This window comes from Carassius auratus, chromosome 8, assembly GCF_003368295.1.
Source record: "Carassius auratus strain Wakin chromosome 8, ASM336829v1, whole genome shotgun sequence".
Classification (NCBI taxonomy): Eukaryota; Metazoa; Chordata; class Actinopteri; order Cypriniformes; family Cyprinidae; genus Carassius; species Carassius auratus.
The window spans coordinates 27,891,368-27,904,340 of record NC_039250.1 but is presented as its reverse complement, the minus strand read 5'-3'; the positions used below and the strand labels follow the sequence as shown (position 1 = coordinate 27,904,340).

General features: G+C 35.8%; 2 protein-coding genes across 8 annotated transcripts in view; both read right to left on the bottom strand.

The window, feature by feature from the left end:
• acot7 (acyl-CoA thioesterase 7) overlaps positions 1-6,288 on the bottom strand; it is a 60,868-nt gene extending 54,580 nt beyond the window's left edge. For 2 of the 7 annotated variants that reach the window (XM_026270623.1, XM_026270625.1), the window contains exons 1-3: positions 2,857-2,996; positions 1,409-1,526; positions 622-778 (exon numbers count right to left, since the gene is read on the bottom strand). In XM_026270623.1, coding sequence (XP_026126408.1) covers positions 622-778; positions 1,409-1,526; positions 2,857-2,882 — 301 coding nt within the window. In that variant the 5' untranslated portion in view covers positions 2,883-2,996. Of the gene's footprint in view, positions 1-621; positions 779-1,408; positions 1,527-2,856; positions 2,997-5,998 lie in introns of those variants that run through there. The other 5 variants (XM_026270621.1, XM_026270622.1, XM_026270624.1 and 2 more) reach the window with 5 other exon arrangements.
• A 671-nt stretch (positions 6,289-6,959) lies between these two features.
• Positions 6,960-8,450, bottom strand: hes2.2 (hes family bHLH transcription factor 2, tandem duplicate 2). The gene is made up of 3 exons (XM_026268824.1): positions 8,085-8,450; positions 7,896-7,983; positions 6,960-7,791 (listed from the first exon to the last, which is right to left on the bottom strand). Exons 1-3 carry the CDS (start codon positions 8,343-8,345, stop codon positions 7,472-7,474), a joined length of 669 nt encoding a protein of 222 aa, XP_026124609.1. The 5' UTR covers positions 8,346-8,450; the 3' UTR covers positions 6,960-7,471.
• Between the last annotated feature and the right edge of the window lie 4,523 nt (positions 8,451-12,973).

Below are 12,973 nucleotides of genomic sequence, written 5' to 3'. Positions count from 1 at the left end.
ATCTTTTGATAAATTCAGTTCATGTACAGTTCATGAAGAAGTTGTCAGACAGATACCATTATAAAAAAATTCCTTTCATTTTGTTTTTTTAGGTTTCACATTAAGAGATTCATCTATTCTGAATTATGTTACACAGTAATTGTGGATTACATATTTACACATTACATCAAAAACAAAACAAGAACAATACTTTCGTAAGGCCTCGGGACAACAGTGTTTATACTTTTCTTAATGACTGAATGAGTGGAAGTGAAAATGCATCATGTCAGGTTTTATGTAAATCATACTGACTGCCATTGGTCCTCACACATCTCGTGGCTCGCCAATTTTGATTATGCAAAAACTTGTGAATGAGGCATGAAAGCTGTGGCTGATGTGAACATGTTTAATGAGTTACAACTTTGTGTTGTTACTAAATCACTAACATGACTTCTAAAGACTTGAAATAGAAGTGCATTTATCATATGGACAACTGTAATGATACTTTGGTTGTTTAATGCTCTTTATTCCTTCCTTCACTATAGGCTTTGCTTGTATTGAAAACTGCAGCATGAACATGAAAAACAAAGCATTTTTAGATAAACTTTTCCATTAAACATTGCTTTATGTCCGTTCACTGACCTGTGACTATGTTCTCTGAGAGAACATTGACCTGCACCTCCACTGAGTTTTTGGAGGTGTAGGTAATCTCAGCACTGACATGGGCTACTTCACCGATGAACATTGGGTACAGGAAGTCTGTGCGCTCCACCCGGGCCAGAGCAGCTACACAGCGGTCCTATTCGCCAAAAGAAATACTTATTTAATTGCACTTTATGCATTACTGGTATACCAGGATACTACAGCTCAGTAGCTGCATATATAATATATAGAATATATAGAATATATATATATATATTTGTACTGTGTGCACATTGTGATACATTTATGATTTTGCAGAGCCCTCTACTGGCTACACAGGACAATGGACATCTTTAAGCAGAAGGCATGAATCAGGGTCAAAGACAAAAATATAAACACAATATTTTAAAGTATTGAGGATTTTTATAAGACTGTGACATAAATACTGTACGATTTAAATAATATTAGATTTTTTCACATGACAGTAATGAGAAAGATGTTGTTTTGAATTAATGTAATGAGAATCTGTGGTAAAAAGCAAATGAAAATGGTCATATTTATTTTTTCCCCTTCAGATTTTTCTGTAAAATATAAGAGTCTATCACTTAACAAATCAATCAGAATGTTCAGTTACATCTTTATCGTGTTCGTCTGTTCTAGAAAACACAACACACTTTATATATATATATATATATATATATATATATATATATATATATATATAAAACGATGGTGGTTCCAGTGGTAAAAGCCTCTGTTTCCGGAGCGTAAGACTAAATGAACTCACCCCGGTTTGACTGTTGCAGTGGCGAGTGCCAATGATGCATCCCGCTTCCTCAATCATCTTCAGGATAGTCCCACCATGAACATTGCCAACAATATTGGCATCATCAGGACGCATGATCCTGAAATATTAAAGAAAAAAAAAACGACATTTTGTATTACATTTAACCGACACTTAAAACGACTTACAGTGCATTCAGGCTACAGTGCATTCTTTTAAACAGTATGTGTGCTCCCTGGGAATTAAACCCAAAACCTTTTGCACTGCTATTGCAATGCTCTACAACTGAGCCATAGGAACCTTGTATAGTTTAAATATGTTAAACGACTAACAAATCAAGTTCTCACTAAAAAAAAAATAATCTGACAATTATTATTAAACTATATAGGTCCCACTTTATATTAGGTGGCCTTAACTACTATGTACTTAATTTTAAATTGATACAATGGACTTATTGTGTACATACTTGTATGTTTACATCTGTAATTAATTTCTGTAATTACATTTATAATTACACGTTTAACTTTAACATGCAGTTAATTAATATTAATTAACTGCATGTTCTTACTACTTAATTAAGGTTAGGAATAGGGTTTGACTTAATGTTATGTATACTTGTATGTAGTTATGCTTAATTTATTGTTATTATAATAGTAAGTACATGTCATGTGTAACAAAGACACCTTAAAATAGTCAAGTCACCATTATTAATATAGCTCATATTGCAATGCAGAATGTGTCAAAGCAGCCTTATTAAAAAGGTAAATAGTGTGTAAAATAAATCATTATAATAATTATTATAATAATAAGTGTAAAACAAAGTGTTACCATGTTTTGCTATACAATATGGACACAATTAATACATTGTACCTAATTTTTTATATTTTTACATATACATATACTCATTAAGGTCATCTAATATAAAGTGGGACCAAACTATACTATCTTGTTAATTTCCTATACATAGGTCACACTGACACAAGATCCATATAATGTCAGTTGACCATAAGAATCACTGTAGCCAGTAAATATATTTATATTAGTTCATGTCCTTAAGCGGGATTTCCAGAGTGCTGATACTTAATCTAGCAGTACTTGTTTTGCTGTTTGTATAACTCAGCTTTTTTTGTCTAAATGTATCATAAATAAAGACAGACATGATGACTCAACATTAGTTAACAGAAAAACTGACACGATTACGAACACAACCAGTTTGGTGAGAAATTCTGAACGACCAAATCATAACAAACATCTCCTAAAACCACCATGAAACTACTACTAATTCACTGAATTATTTTCCTGAACATACAAATCAATGTCAAACACAATGTTACAAACACACAAATCTAAAAGTTTGGAACAATATGTGGTGTGTGTCTATGAATGAAAAGTATGAAATTAAGAGTCTGTCTAAAATAGTACGATATGACGTGTTGGTAAGACAACTCTACCTGCTGAGCTCATAAGGAGACGCCATGATTCCCTAAAAGTTAGACGACAGAGACTTGAGAAGTTCCCAATCCAACAGTGAGTTCATCCACGACAGTGACAAGCTTTCATTCATTTCCTCCATCACTGCACACGCATCACTTATGACATCATCTTCACCACTAGTGTGAGTGTGTCACCGACTCAGACTCCACCCACTTTCATGCAAATGTAGACCTTCAGTGACTCATAGAGCTAGCAGTGACAGTATTCACAGTTTTCATTTGATTCACACTCAAATGAACAGAACTAGCTTAAAACCAGTTACTCAACTTTTATAAAATATTTACAATTCTTTAACTAACTGTCTTGAAAATAGGAATCACAATTCAAAGGGGGGAAAACACAATCAGTCTTTATGTTCTTTAGGTAAAATAACATTAGGTTTTGATTTTGGGGCTAGATGTTGGCTATCCCAATATATTCTTGATTCACTCCACAACAGAACAGACATGCATAAAAGACCCACTTTGATTTAAAGATCACTTCCAATCAGTCAAGCGATGAACAGCTGAGTCCAAAATCTTTTGCTTATATTTATTGTTTTTATTTGAAAACTAACATCATAATGTCAAATACATCGTTTTTTTTTTTTTTTAATTACCACAAGAGTGAGAAAGATAAACTCTGATTGCATCAAACCGTTTATCACTATCAGGTGTATATCATTAACAGGAAAAACAAGATCCCCTTTTCATTACACAAAAACATTTACACACAAAAAAAGGTTTTAATACATTTCAGTTCAGTAAAGATGGTGGACAGGACCTTGCATTTTTGAATGTTGAGAAATTCTTACTTGCATGAGTGTAATGAAGAGTTTAAAAAGTACCAAGGCATCAAAGATTGAGTTATTCTTGATGTTGTGTCTGTGACGTATTGTTAACTACATTCAACACATTGCATCAAAAAGTGATTTGTATTTAGTTTTTGCTTTAGTGAACTAAAATAGCTAAAAAAGGGATACAGTATATAAATTATTTAAAGTAATTTGATACAAGGTATTTAATTACTACTTTAAATGGCATCTTTCAAAAAATGACCAAAAAAAGAGAAAAGAACACATAACAACAACAATCCTACCTGAAAATATGAGGATGACGAATACATCTGATCTCTCTCAGAAACAAAATGCCAGTCTCAATAAAATAATGTAGCATATTGCCCTGTTTGCAACGAGAAGGTAACAAAGTAACCCAATTTGCACCAACTAAATGGATCTCGCCCCGTAAGTGATTCACCCTGGCTGCCAAGTAACCCAGTAAATTTGGTTACCTCTGAGTAAATTTGGTATCTGCGCAACAATAGCATGTGAAAATAATGTGTGTGGTTACATTGACTGTGCTCTGGCTCTATTTGGTGTTGAGTATAATGGGGGAAAATGAAATATTGAACCATATAAAACATTAAAATAAATGTCACACAAGATTATGAGGGTTTCATTATATAAGCCTATAATAATATTTGTTTATTGTTGAAAATGTGTTCTTTACGAACAAAAATAAAAATATATAGGCATTATAAGAACATTCATTCATACAGGTCAGGAAAGAACAGAAATGTTATCATATATGACTGAATCTAAGTCTATTACATATTTTTTAAAAATATAATAGGCTAATAATCTTTTTATATTTTTTTTATTTTTATTTTTTGTGAAGCATGTTCTTGCCATTGTAAAAACAAGTAATAGTTCAAAGTAAGAACTATTTACTCTTGCTTATAGTGAAGGGTCAAAATTTCTAGAGGGAGCCATCACATTTACAATTCAAGAATGCTAATGCACTTTAAAATAATACTAATAATAATGATACTCTTGAGTCGAAAGGCCTTCTTTCAACACAAAAGCATATGGAAAAAGAGTTGTGGTAGATTTAGTGATTTAACAGAGCTGATGTCTGTCAGTTTTCAAGAAACCAGACGACTATTAGAGTTGGATGTGGTGGTGGTGTCCTGAAACGTTAAAAAGGCCTACTGGTACCAGTAAAAAACAACCATCTAGTCTAAATCTCTATGCAGCTGCCTTATGTAAAACTTACTAATTAAATAACTATTAAAGTCTCGTGGTTATTGTTATTGCACATACCTACACTGAAGCACAGAGTATTGTCACGTGAAACATGTTTATTTTCTCAGCGCTGATCAGGATGGACCAATCACAGTCGCTTGGTATTAGCAGCAGATCAAGTTATGTTGTAGAGATTACCATAGCGGATTTTCATTTGTAAATCAGGTTCCAGTCGCCGAAATCAACTCAATTAAATTAAACTGTTTAGCATCAGAAGGTTTCCATGCACCTCGGTGTAGTGTTCTGCGCTCTGGCCACCCAGTTTTGTTTCCACAGATGGAGGAGGAGCTGGTTCTGTCTCAGCGCCATTGTTAGTTAGTAACATGGAAGTTAGATCTGCAGATTTCGCAAACACACCGACAACAAACAGACACAAGTCTTACGAAATTTTAACGTGGGTGACTGGATGCGATGGCGTCATTTGCGCGCATGGGGCAGGCTTTGCCTCTTACAAGCACAAGAGGGCAGTCTCTAAAGCATCGGAAAACAAGAGCATTCTGCGCTAGCCAGCCTGTTTTAACCAACGTTTAATCCTGAAACAAAGCGATTAACAAATGAGCGCACAACTTCATGCTAAGAAAAGATCACGCACGACAGCCATTTGGTTTTATTTTCTACTTTTTATTCACCTCGTTATTAAAGGAATCCGCTTCTCTAAACTATCATAACCTAATATAATATATGCTATTTACGCTTTGAATATATAATTCAACCCTACTGTAGCCTACATAACATTGCGTTCCTGTCAATGCTCTGCATCAGCATCACCGTTGAGGTCATCACATACGACACACGATGTGACCGGGTGTGAAAAAAAGCACCAGCATCCCAACCTCATTTTAAGTCATTTGAAATTACCGAAAGTAACGTCTCCGTGCATTTTATTCTTTGTAAAACGTTTTAGTGATGACCGGAAAGGATATTATTCAGTTGTGGAGCGGGCTTGTGATTATAGGGCCGCTTCTTCATACCGGGCGTAAATAGAGATCCATTCATCGAGACGTTAAAAATGTTAGCTCTACATAAGATAGTCTTACCTGCATATCTGGATGGATGGTGTGGCTTGTGCATTAGAAATAGACATCGTGATCTTGCGTCGAGGCTCGTCTTTAACGAGTGTCGTAATGAAACGGACTGAGTCAGGCGGAGCTGTGGGTTTGCAGGGTAAATCGATTGGCTAGACTACTTCCAGTGTGGTGAAAGACGTGGCGAAAACCATACACCGATTCTGCTATTGAGTATTGAAGAAAAAGTACGTGTGTGAATCGGTTATCGGTTCATATAAGCTGTGTAGATAGTTCACTTCCGTTTATTAACAGAAGTAGGTTACACACATGGCGATAGCCTTAAACTGACCCTTCACTGCCTTTCTATAAAACAAAGAAACGTGTTTTTTATTTAAATAATAATAATAATAATAATAATAAAAGACCAACAAGAGCCGTTTCTACTTAATAAACTTTATTCGTTAGGTTTACCAACATGATATGGTTATAAATTATCTACACACCTCACTCGTTCAATTCACGCTGTAACTAAACCACCGAAAGGTGGCAGCAGAGACCATGTTTTACTGCAAGAGTTCCCCTTTAACATGAATAAAGAGGACGCTGTCAGTGATTATGTTTGCATTTATATATTTGACAGGCGCTTTTTCCCCAACGTAGCCTAACTGACGCTGCATCCAATGTATAGGCCTGATTAAAAGCATGGTAACTGTAGCCTAGTTACACCATTGCTAACCATAGTTTAAACATGTCATGTGTAGTTAATTTGTGCTTATACAAATGGCAATCATTACGTCGCTTTCATGCCTTGTGATTATATGCCTATAGAGCATCACCACACATCAGTATTCATTTGCGCGCCCAAATCCTTTGTCATTGTTATGTTTGATGGTAGGTCCGCGTCTCCCCATTGTGTGTATGAGCATTAGCTCTGTTATTTTCATTTGTTCAGATAAAAATAATGCAAGGAAACCAGCTGGGTAGCCTACAACTTTTATTATAAAAAGTAGCACAACACATCAGTGTATCAACATAAATGTAGCACAACACATAAATGTATAAACATGAAAATAAATAGCACCTCTCCTAAAATAGAGATTTCAGTGAACAACAACACAGAGTGCTTACATTTAACCATCTGCACCAACCCAGGATACTAAGTATGAAGTGCAAATATCTTACAATTATCAACCCTTTGGGTTTTACTTAGGCGTTTTCAAGAGCCACCGACGATTTAACCCGCGGAAGGGCATAAATCTAACCACGTTATGTACAGGTTACGCGCAGGATCTTTATGAAAACTAAACGAGTTGAACGGGTCTGTTCCATTACTATGCACTGGACTGGAAAACCAAGTATACAATACTCACATCTGATTTGATGACACCAATTCATCAAATTTTAAAAAGAAATGCAAGAGATTAAGTAGTTTTTAAATATATAGCTACAATTCTACAAGGCTTGCATTAATATATCATAGCAAAAGTCAATTTTACGGTAGGTCTACCAAGGCCTCCAGACTTCGGCATCGGTGATCAGCGGCACAGGCTGAGGTCGACTGGGAATCGCAGCGTTGCTTTTTTCCGGGGTTGCGATTCTTGTGCTGCTGGATTTCAAATTCAAGAGTTTTTGTTGGATTTGACTCATCATTTTGGAGCTCTGTGCACAGCAGTTCTGGCAGGTGGGGGTCTTGGGCATCACTGAATGCTGGATGAACTCATTGAGGCGATGGCGGGTTTCTGTGTCGAGGCCGGTTTGCGGTAGGCGCGCTGAAACGCGCTGGAGGCAAGCTGTGTGCCCCTCTTTAAAGCTATCTGCGCTATCTGTAAACAGAAATGTATATACAACTTAGTTTGCTTTGAAGCTATTTTACATCAGACGACCATAATCTAAGGTGAAATGGAAAATGTATCCGAAGTAAACTGACCTTTAGTCGGAATGGATTGAATGTCAGTCAGGAATCTGACGGTCATCTCCAAAATATCAGCTTTCTCCAGTTTAGAGTAACGGCAATTCTGAAATGAAAAACAGGCAACGGTTAGAGCAAACGTTAAACGCACGAGCACTTCATACAGACTATGCAAAACAGCGTGTTTGTTCAATGAAAAGAACTTACATCTTTGCCTGTGAGAGGGAGAATGAGCGCTTTTAATCTGTCGAGGCTCTCGTTGATGCGCGCTCGTCGCTTCTTTTCCAGTAAGGGCTTTAGAGTTCTTCTCAGTTCGTTTGCTTCTTTTCTCATGGCCACGGTGCGAGGCGCATAAGTCAGAGCAGATACAGCAGTGGCGTTGGGAGTCATGTTGAGCTTGTTGAGAGTAGAGGTCGTCTGTGAAGCACTGAGGGTCCGCGCGGGGTTTATATTCCTGTCCGGCGTCATGGACACGCCCCCACGCCTCAGACAACTCCTCTGCTCAAATAACTCTAGACTGAAGAACAAAAGGACGCGTCTGTAGCGTGTATAAATTATACTCCACTTTAAATCAGTTTTTTCTTTCTTTCTTTCTTTCTTTTTTTTTTTTTTTTTTTTTTTGATTAACCAACATATATTGGTTTATATTTTATTTTGCTCGTTCCTTCCTCTCTGATGATTAGAGAAATGTTGACACTTCGTTTATGCACTATGGTTTATCAATTGAATGCTTTTACAATACTATAGTTTATTTCTATGTTTTATTTTTCTAATTTGGCCAAACTACACATATATTAATGCAAACTGAATAGTCATTCTCCGCATCTGTTTCCACCACTGAACACTGAATAAAAGAAGAAAAAACTGCGTTTGAGCAATTTGCATCTATTGTTTAATGTTATACCATAACGTCAATACTTTTCTATTATTCTTTCAAATAAATGCTGGAGAAGAAAGCATGTAAATGACCAGAAGAAGGGGTGCTGGTGACGCATTAAGGGCACGGAATTGGGATCCAGTTTAGGGCGGTATAAGCATTTATAATTTAAATTAAACAGACAGATTCCCAAGCCACGCCGTTTTAACGTAACATCTGTCTGTAAATTGTGATGAACAATAGTTTTTTCCTCTTATGATGACGTGGGTTCTACACCTGTACCTCGGGCGTTTATGGGGAGGGGTTGAGTGCACGCGTCCCCCAGCAAACCGACAAGCTGCCATGCAAACCAATATGTGATCACTGCATTCAACAAACACTGTTTGAATGCATAGTGTTTGTCTTTACACATAAAATCCACATGAATTTGTTTGTTTTACATTATGGTATTATGGAACGCAAACTATGCAAAAACTCCTGTCCGTTCGTGTACGCATGTCTATTGTATGTTATACTTTGTGTTGAACTTTTGTATAACTGCATGAAAACACAAAAGGACGTTTGAGCATTGATAGGCTGTCAAATATTTTCAGCTAGGGGTCCTCGGAGCCCCATGGGATCCACGCGTCCAGCACGCGTCATGGAGAGGTCTCCAGATGGCCTCTACCAGCCCCCTTTTAATGATGCTGTAACTTGTGCCCCTCATCTTTCCTGAAGTTCCCAGTCTTTCGTTGTTTTTAAAAAGCATTTTTTTTTTGCGTCGTTGACCCATCTGCATGCGCCACGTCAATGGTTTTGAATTACAAATAGTCAAACAAAAGGGATTCAGTTATTTTACGCGCAGACGTGTCACCGTCGCTTCCATATGTTATTGAACATCTTTGGTGAATATAAAAGCACCATTGATATCCTGTTGTTTGAGACGCGTCTTGTAGCAGAATATTTAACACATGTAGCAATATTATGTAAATTAATGCAGAACGTGTGCAAAATAAACCAAAGACTTAAGGACTGACGCGGGAAGAAACCGGGGATGGAAAACATGTCGACATATTTAAAATGTATAGCCTACTTTTTTGAAACTATTGATATACAGTTTCCGTTGTGTATGCATTTTAAATGTATTTTTTTTTCTCTCTATTGTTTTATGCGCTTTACGCGGATGATAAACTGAACACAAGGGCGCGTCAGAGTGCGATGTCGTTTTGGTAATCAGTACGTGCCCTGCACGCGTCTCGTTCCCCCAAGGGTCCTTTATTTAGGGAGCGTGTCAGCCAATGTTTCATTTAAGATGCGTTCAGTTACAACTCTTTTTGTTCCTTTTTGAATTTTAGCTTGGGTGCCCCATCTGTGCCCTCATCCAGCGTACACTCACACAGAGACCCTTTGTCTAAACTCATTCCGGTACGTGGGAACAAGGTAGTTTCAAAGAGCAAATTCGAGTAAGATGAGCCCATAGCAAGATGCACAAAACCCTGCTCGAAAACCCTTTGAATTGGAGTGGGGGAGGTTAATAATGACGGTTAACGATATTTAGCATTTAAAGACTTTTCTAAGCATTTTGTATTCGTACTTATGTATTAGTTGGTCTTTGTTATCAGACTGTCTGGCACATATAGATCATTTCTCACTGATCTTATTCTATCAACACTGACTGCTGATTTTATATTGTAAATTATGCCTACTTATTAGAATTTATATATATATATATATATATATATATATATATATATATATATATATATATATATATATATCAAACATGTTTTTATTCAGAAGAAATATCTTGCTTTACTTACTATGCTTTTAAGATAATAAACATATCTTTCCCTTTGTTAGGCCTAGTAGATACCTTCCATACTTATCAGGGTGCACATGAAATATGATATTGTCAGCCTGTATTACATGGCTTTTCTTAGTTGCTTAAAAAAAATACCTTTTATTGACATATAAACCATAAGGCCGTGCATCATATTGTAAAAATGTTTTGCTATATTTACCTTACAACATATGGTGTGGTGCTTTGTTTAACTAATTTCTTGTTTTACTTTATTATTGGATGATTGATCAGCAACTTCCTTTTGTGTGACTGAATGCAATCACCCAAAAACTGAAAGACCATGCCAAATATATAGATAATATATATAATGCATATTATAGTGTAGGGCGGTAAACTTAGTCTTTTCTCCTCCTTTTGACAGAATTGTTTCCCTCTCAAAGTTAGGTGACACGTGTCAACATGTCAGCTGCAAAACATGAAAGTGTAACCTTGAGTTTACAAGGTACCTTGAGTTACATATACATTTAAATATTATTTGCAAATAGCAGAAAACTAATGACAGAAGTTGACTGGGTCACTATAAGAAAACAGCAAAGATATCAAGAATATATTATAATATATCATTGCAATACCAAGGTGCCATTTAAAGGATGGTTCACCCAAAAATGAAAAATCTGTTATCATTTACTCACCCTCAAGTTGTTCCAAATTTGTATGTATGTAAAAGTAAAGATCATAGGAATAAGAACCTTAAGAAGGCATTTATATTAGTGAAAGAGTTTATGTTGTATAGTAAAGTATATTATGCTTCTTAATGTACAATGTCCTCCACTAATTTTGGTGCCCTTGGTAAATATGAGCAAAGGCAATATTTCTGACAATTAATCTGATTTTTTTTTTAATCCTCTATCACATCTCTCCCTCATTCACAAAATTCTAACTTATCATTGAAGCAAAACAACAGAAAGAGGGGAGAAAATCTCATAAAAAAAAAAAGATTTTTCTCTAGTTCCCGTTGCCCATAATTATTGGCACCCAATTATTGCAACATCATTTTCCAGCTTAACAGCTCTGAGTTTTATCCTATAATGCTTGATGAGTTTGGAGAACACCTGATAAGAGATCAGAGAGCATTCCTTCATCCAGAATCACTCTTGAATAGATCCTTCTCTTCAGTTCACCTCAATCATTTTCTAAAGGGTTCAAGCCAGAGGCCTGGGATGGACATGGCAGAAGCTTCATTTTTTGCTCAGTGACCCATTTTTGTGTTGATCTTAATGTTTGTTTTGGACAATTGTCCTGATGGAAGATCCAACTCATTATACTATTTCTAGCAGAGACAGTCAGGTTTATTTATTTATTTATTTTTTTGGTTACACTTTATTTCGATAGTCCACTTTAGACATTCTACTGACTATAACTAACTTTGTAACTACATGTCAACTACATATCAACTAAATCTCAGGAAATTGCAACTACATGTCTACTAACTCTCAGAGTAGACTGTTAGGGTAGGTTTAGGGTTAGTGTTAGGGCTAGGTTTAGGCTTAGTATAAGTTGACTAAGAGTCTTTAGCAACTCAAACTCTCCTCCTCACCGTGCATTAGGGTGATATAGACACACGTACTCTTCAGTAAGATTTATTCAGTAAGATTTATAAATAAGCTACATTTCTTAAAGCCATTTCTTTCCATTTTCTGAAGCTCAACAATCTTGTTCTGCACATCAGAACTATATTTTTTGGTTTCACTCCTTGTGATGGATGATTAAGGGAATTTGGCCTTTGTTTGTTTTTGTTTTCTCATAATCCTGTGGAACAGGAAGTCATGGCTGGACAATTTTATGATCCTAGTCACCCTGGTGAGCTAAAATAACATGTAGATATGAATGGGGATATACTTAAATATTTTACTCATAAGAATTTCAAGGGGTGCCAAATTATATTTGTGGCCAACATGCATTGGAGAAAAACATTTATTTCATAATATGAGTTCCCCCAATCTCGATTGTGTTTGTGATAGGTTAGAATGTTGTGAATTTTTTTTATGAAAGATCAAAAAAGGATAAACGATGCAAATTTATTTTCACAGATGCCTTTGCTCATCTGCAAATAACACTGTGTATTATTTCTTTATATATTTAAATGGACTTTATATTAGCCTATGTATATTATTCAGTAATGCTATTTACTAATTCAAATGCTTTTATCAACATAAATGGTGATGGGAAATGTAAGCCAACCAGTCAGGGACTTAAGGGACTTAAGCTGGGGTCAAAACTAAGATTTTCTTTTACCAATTCAGCAGGTTCACTCTTTGACGATTCACTTTCTTTTCCATCTGCATTCACTGTCTTAACTTTATTTTCTTTTGTGTATAAGCTACACATGTAACAGCAGGTTTGACATTATCAATACCTCATACAATTTTAGTAAATTAT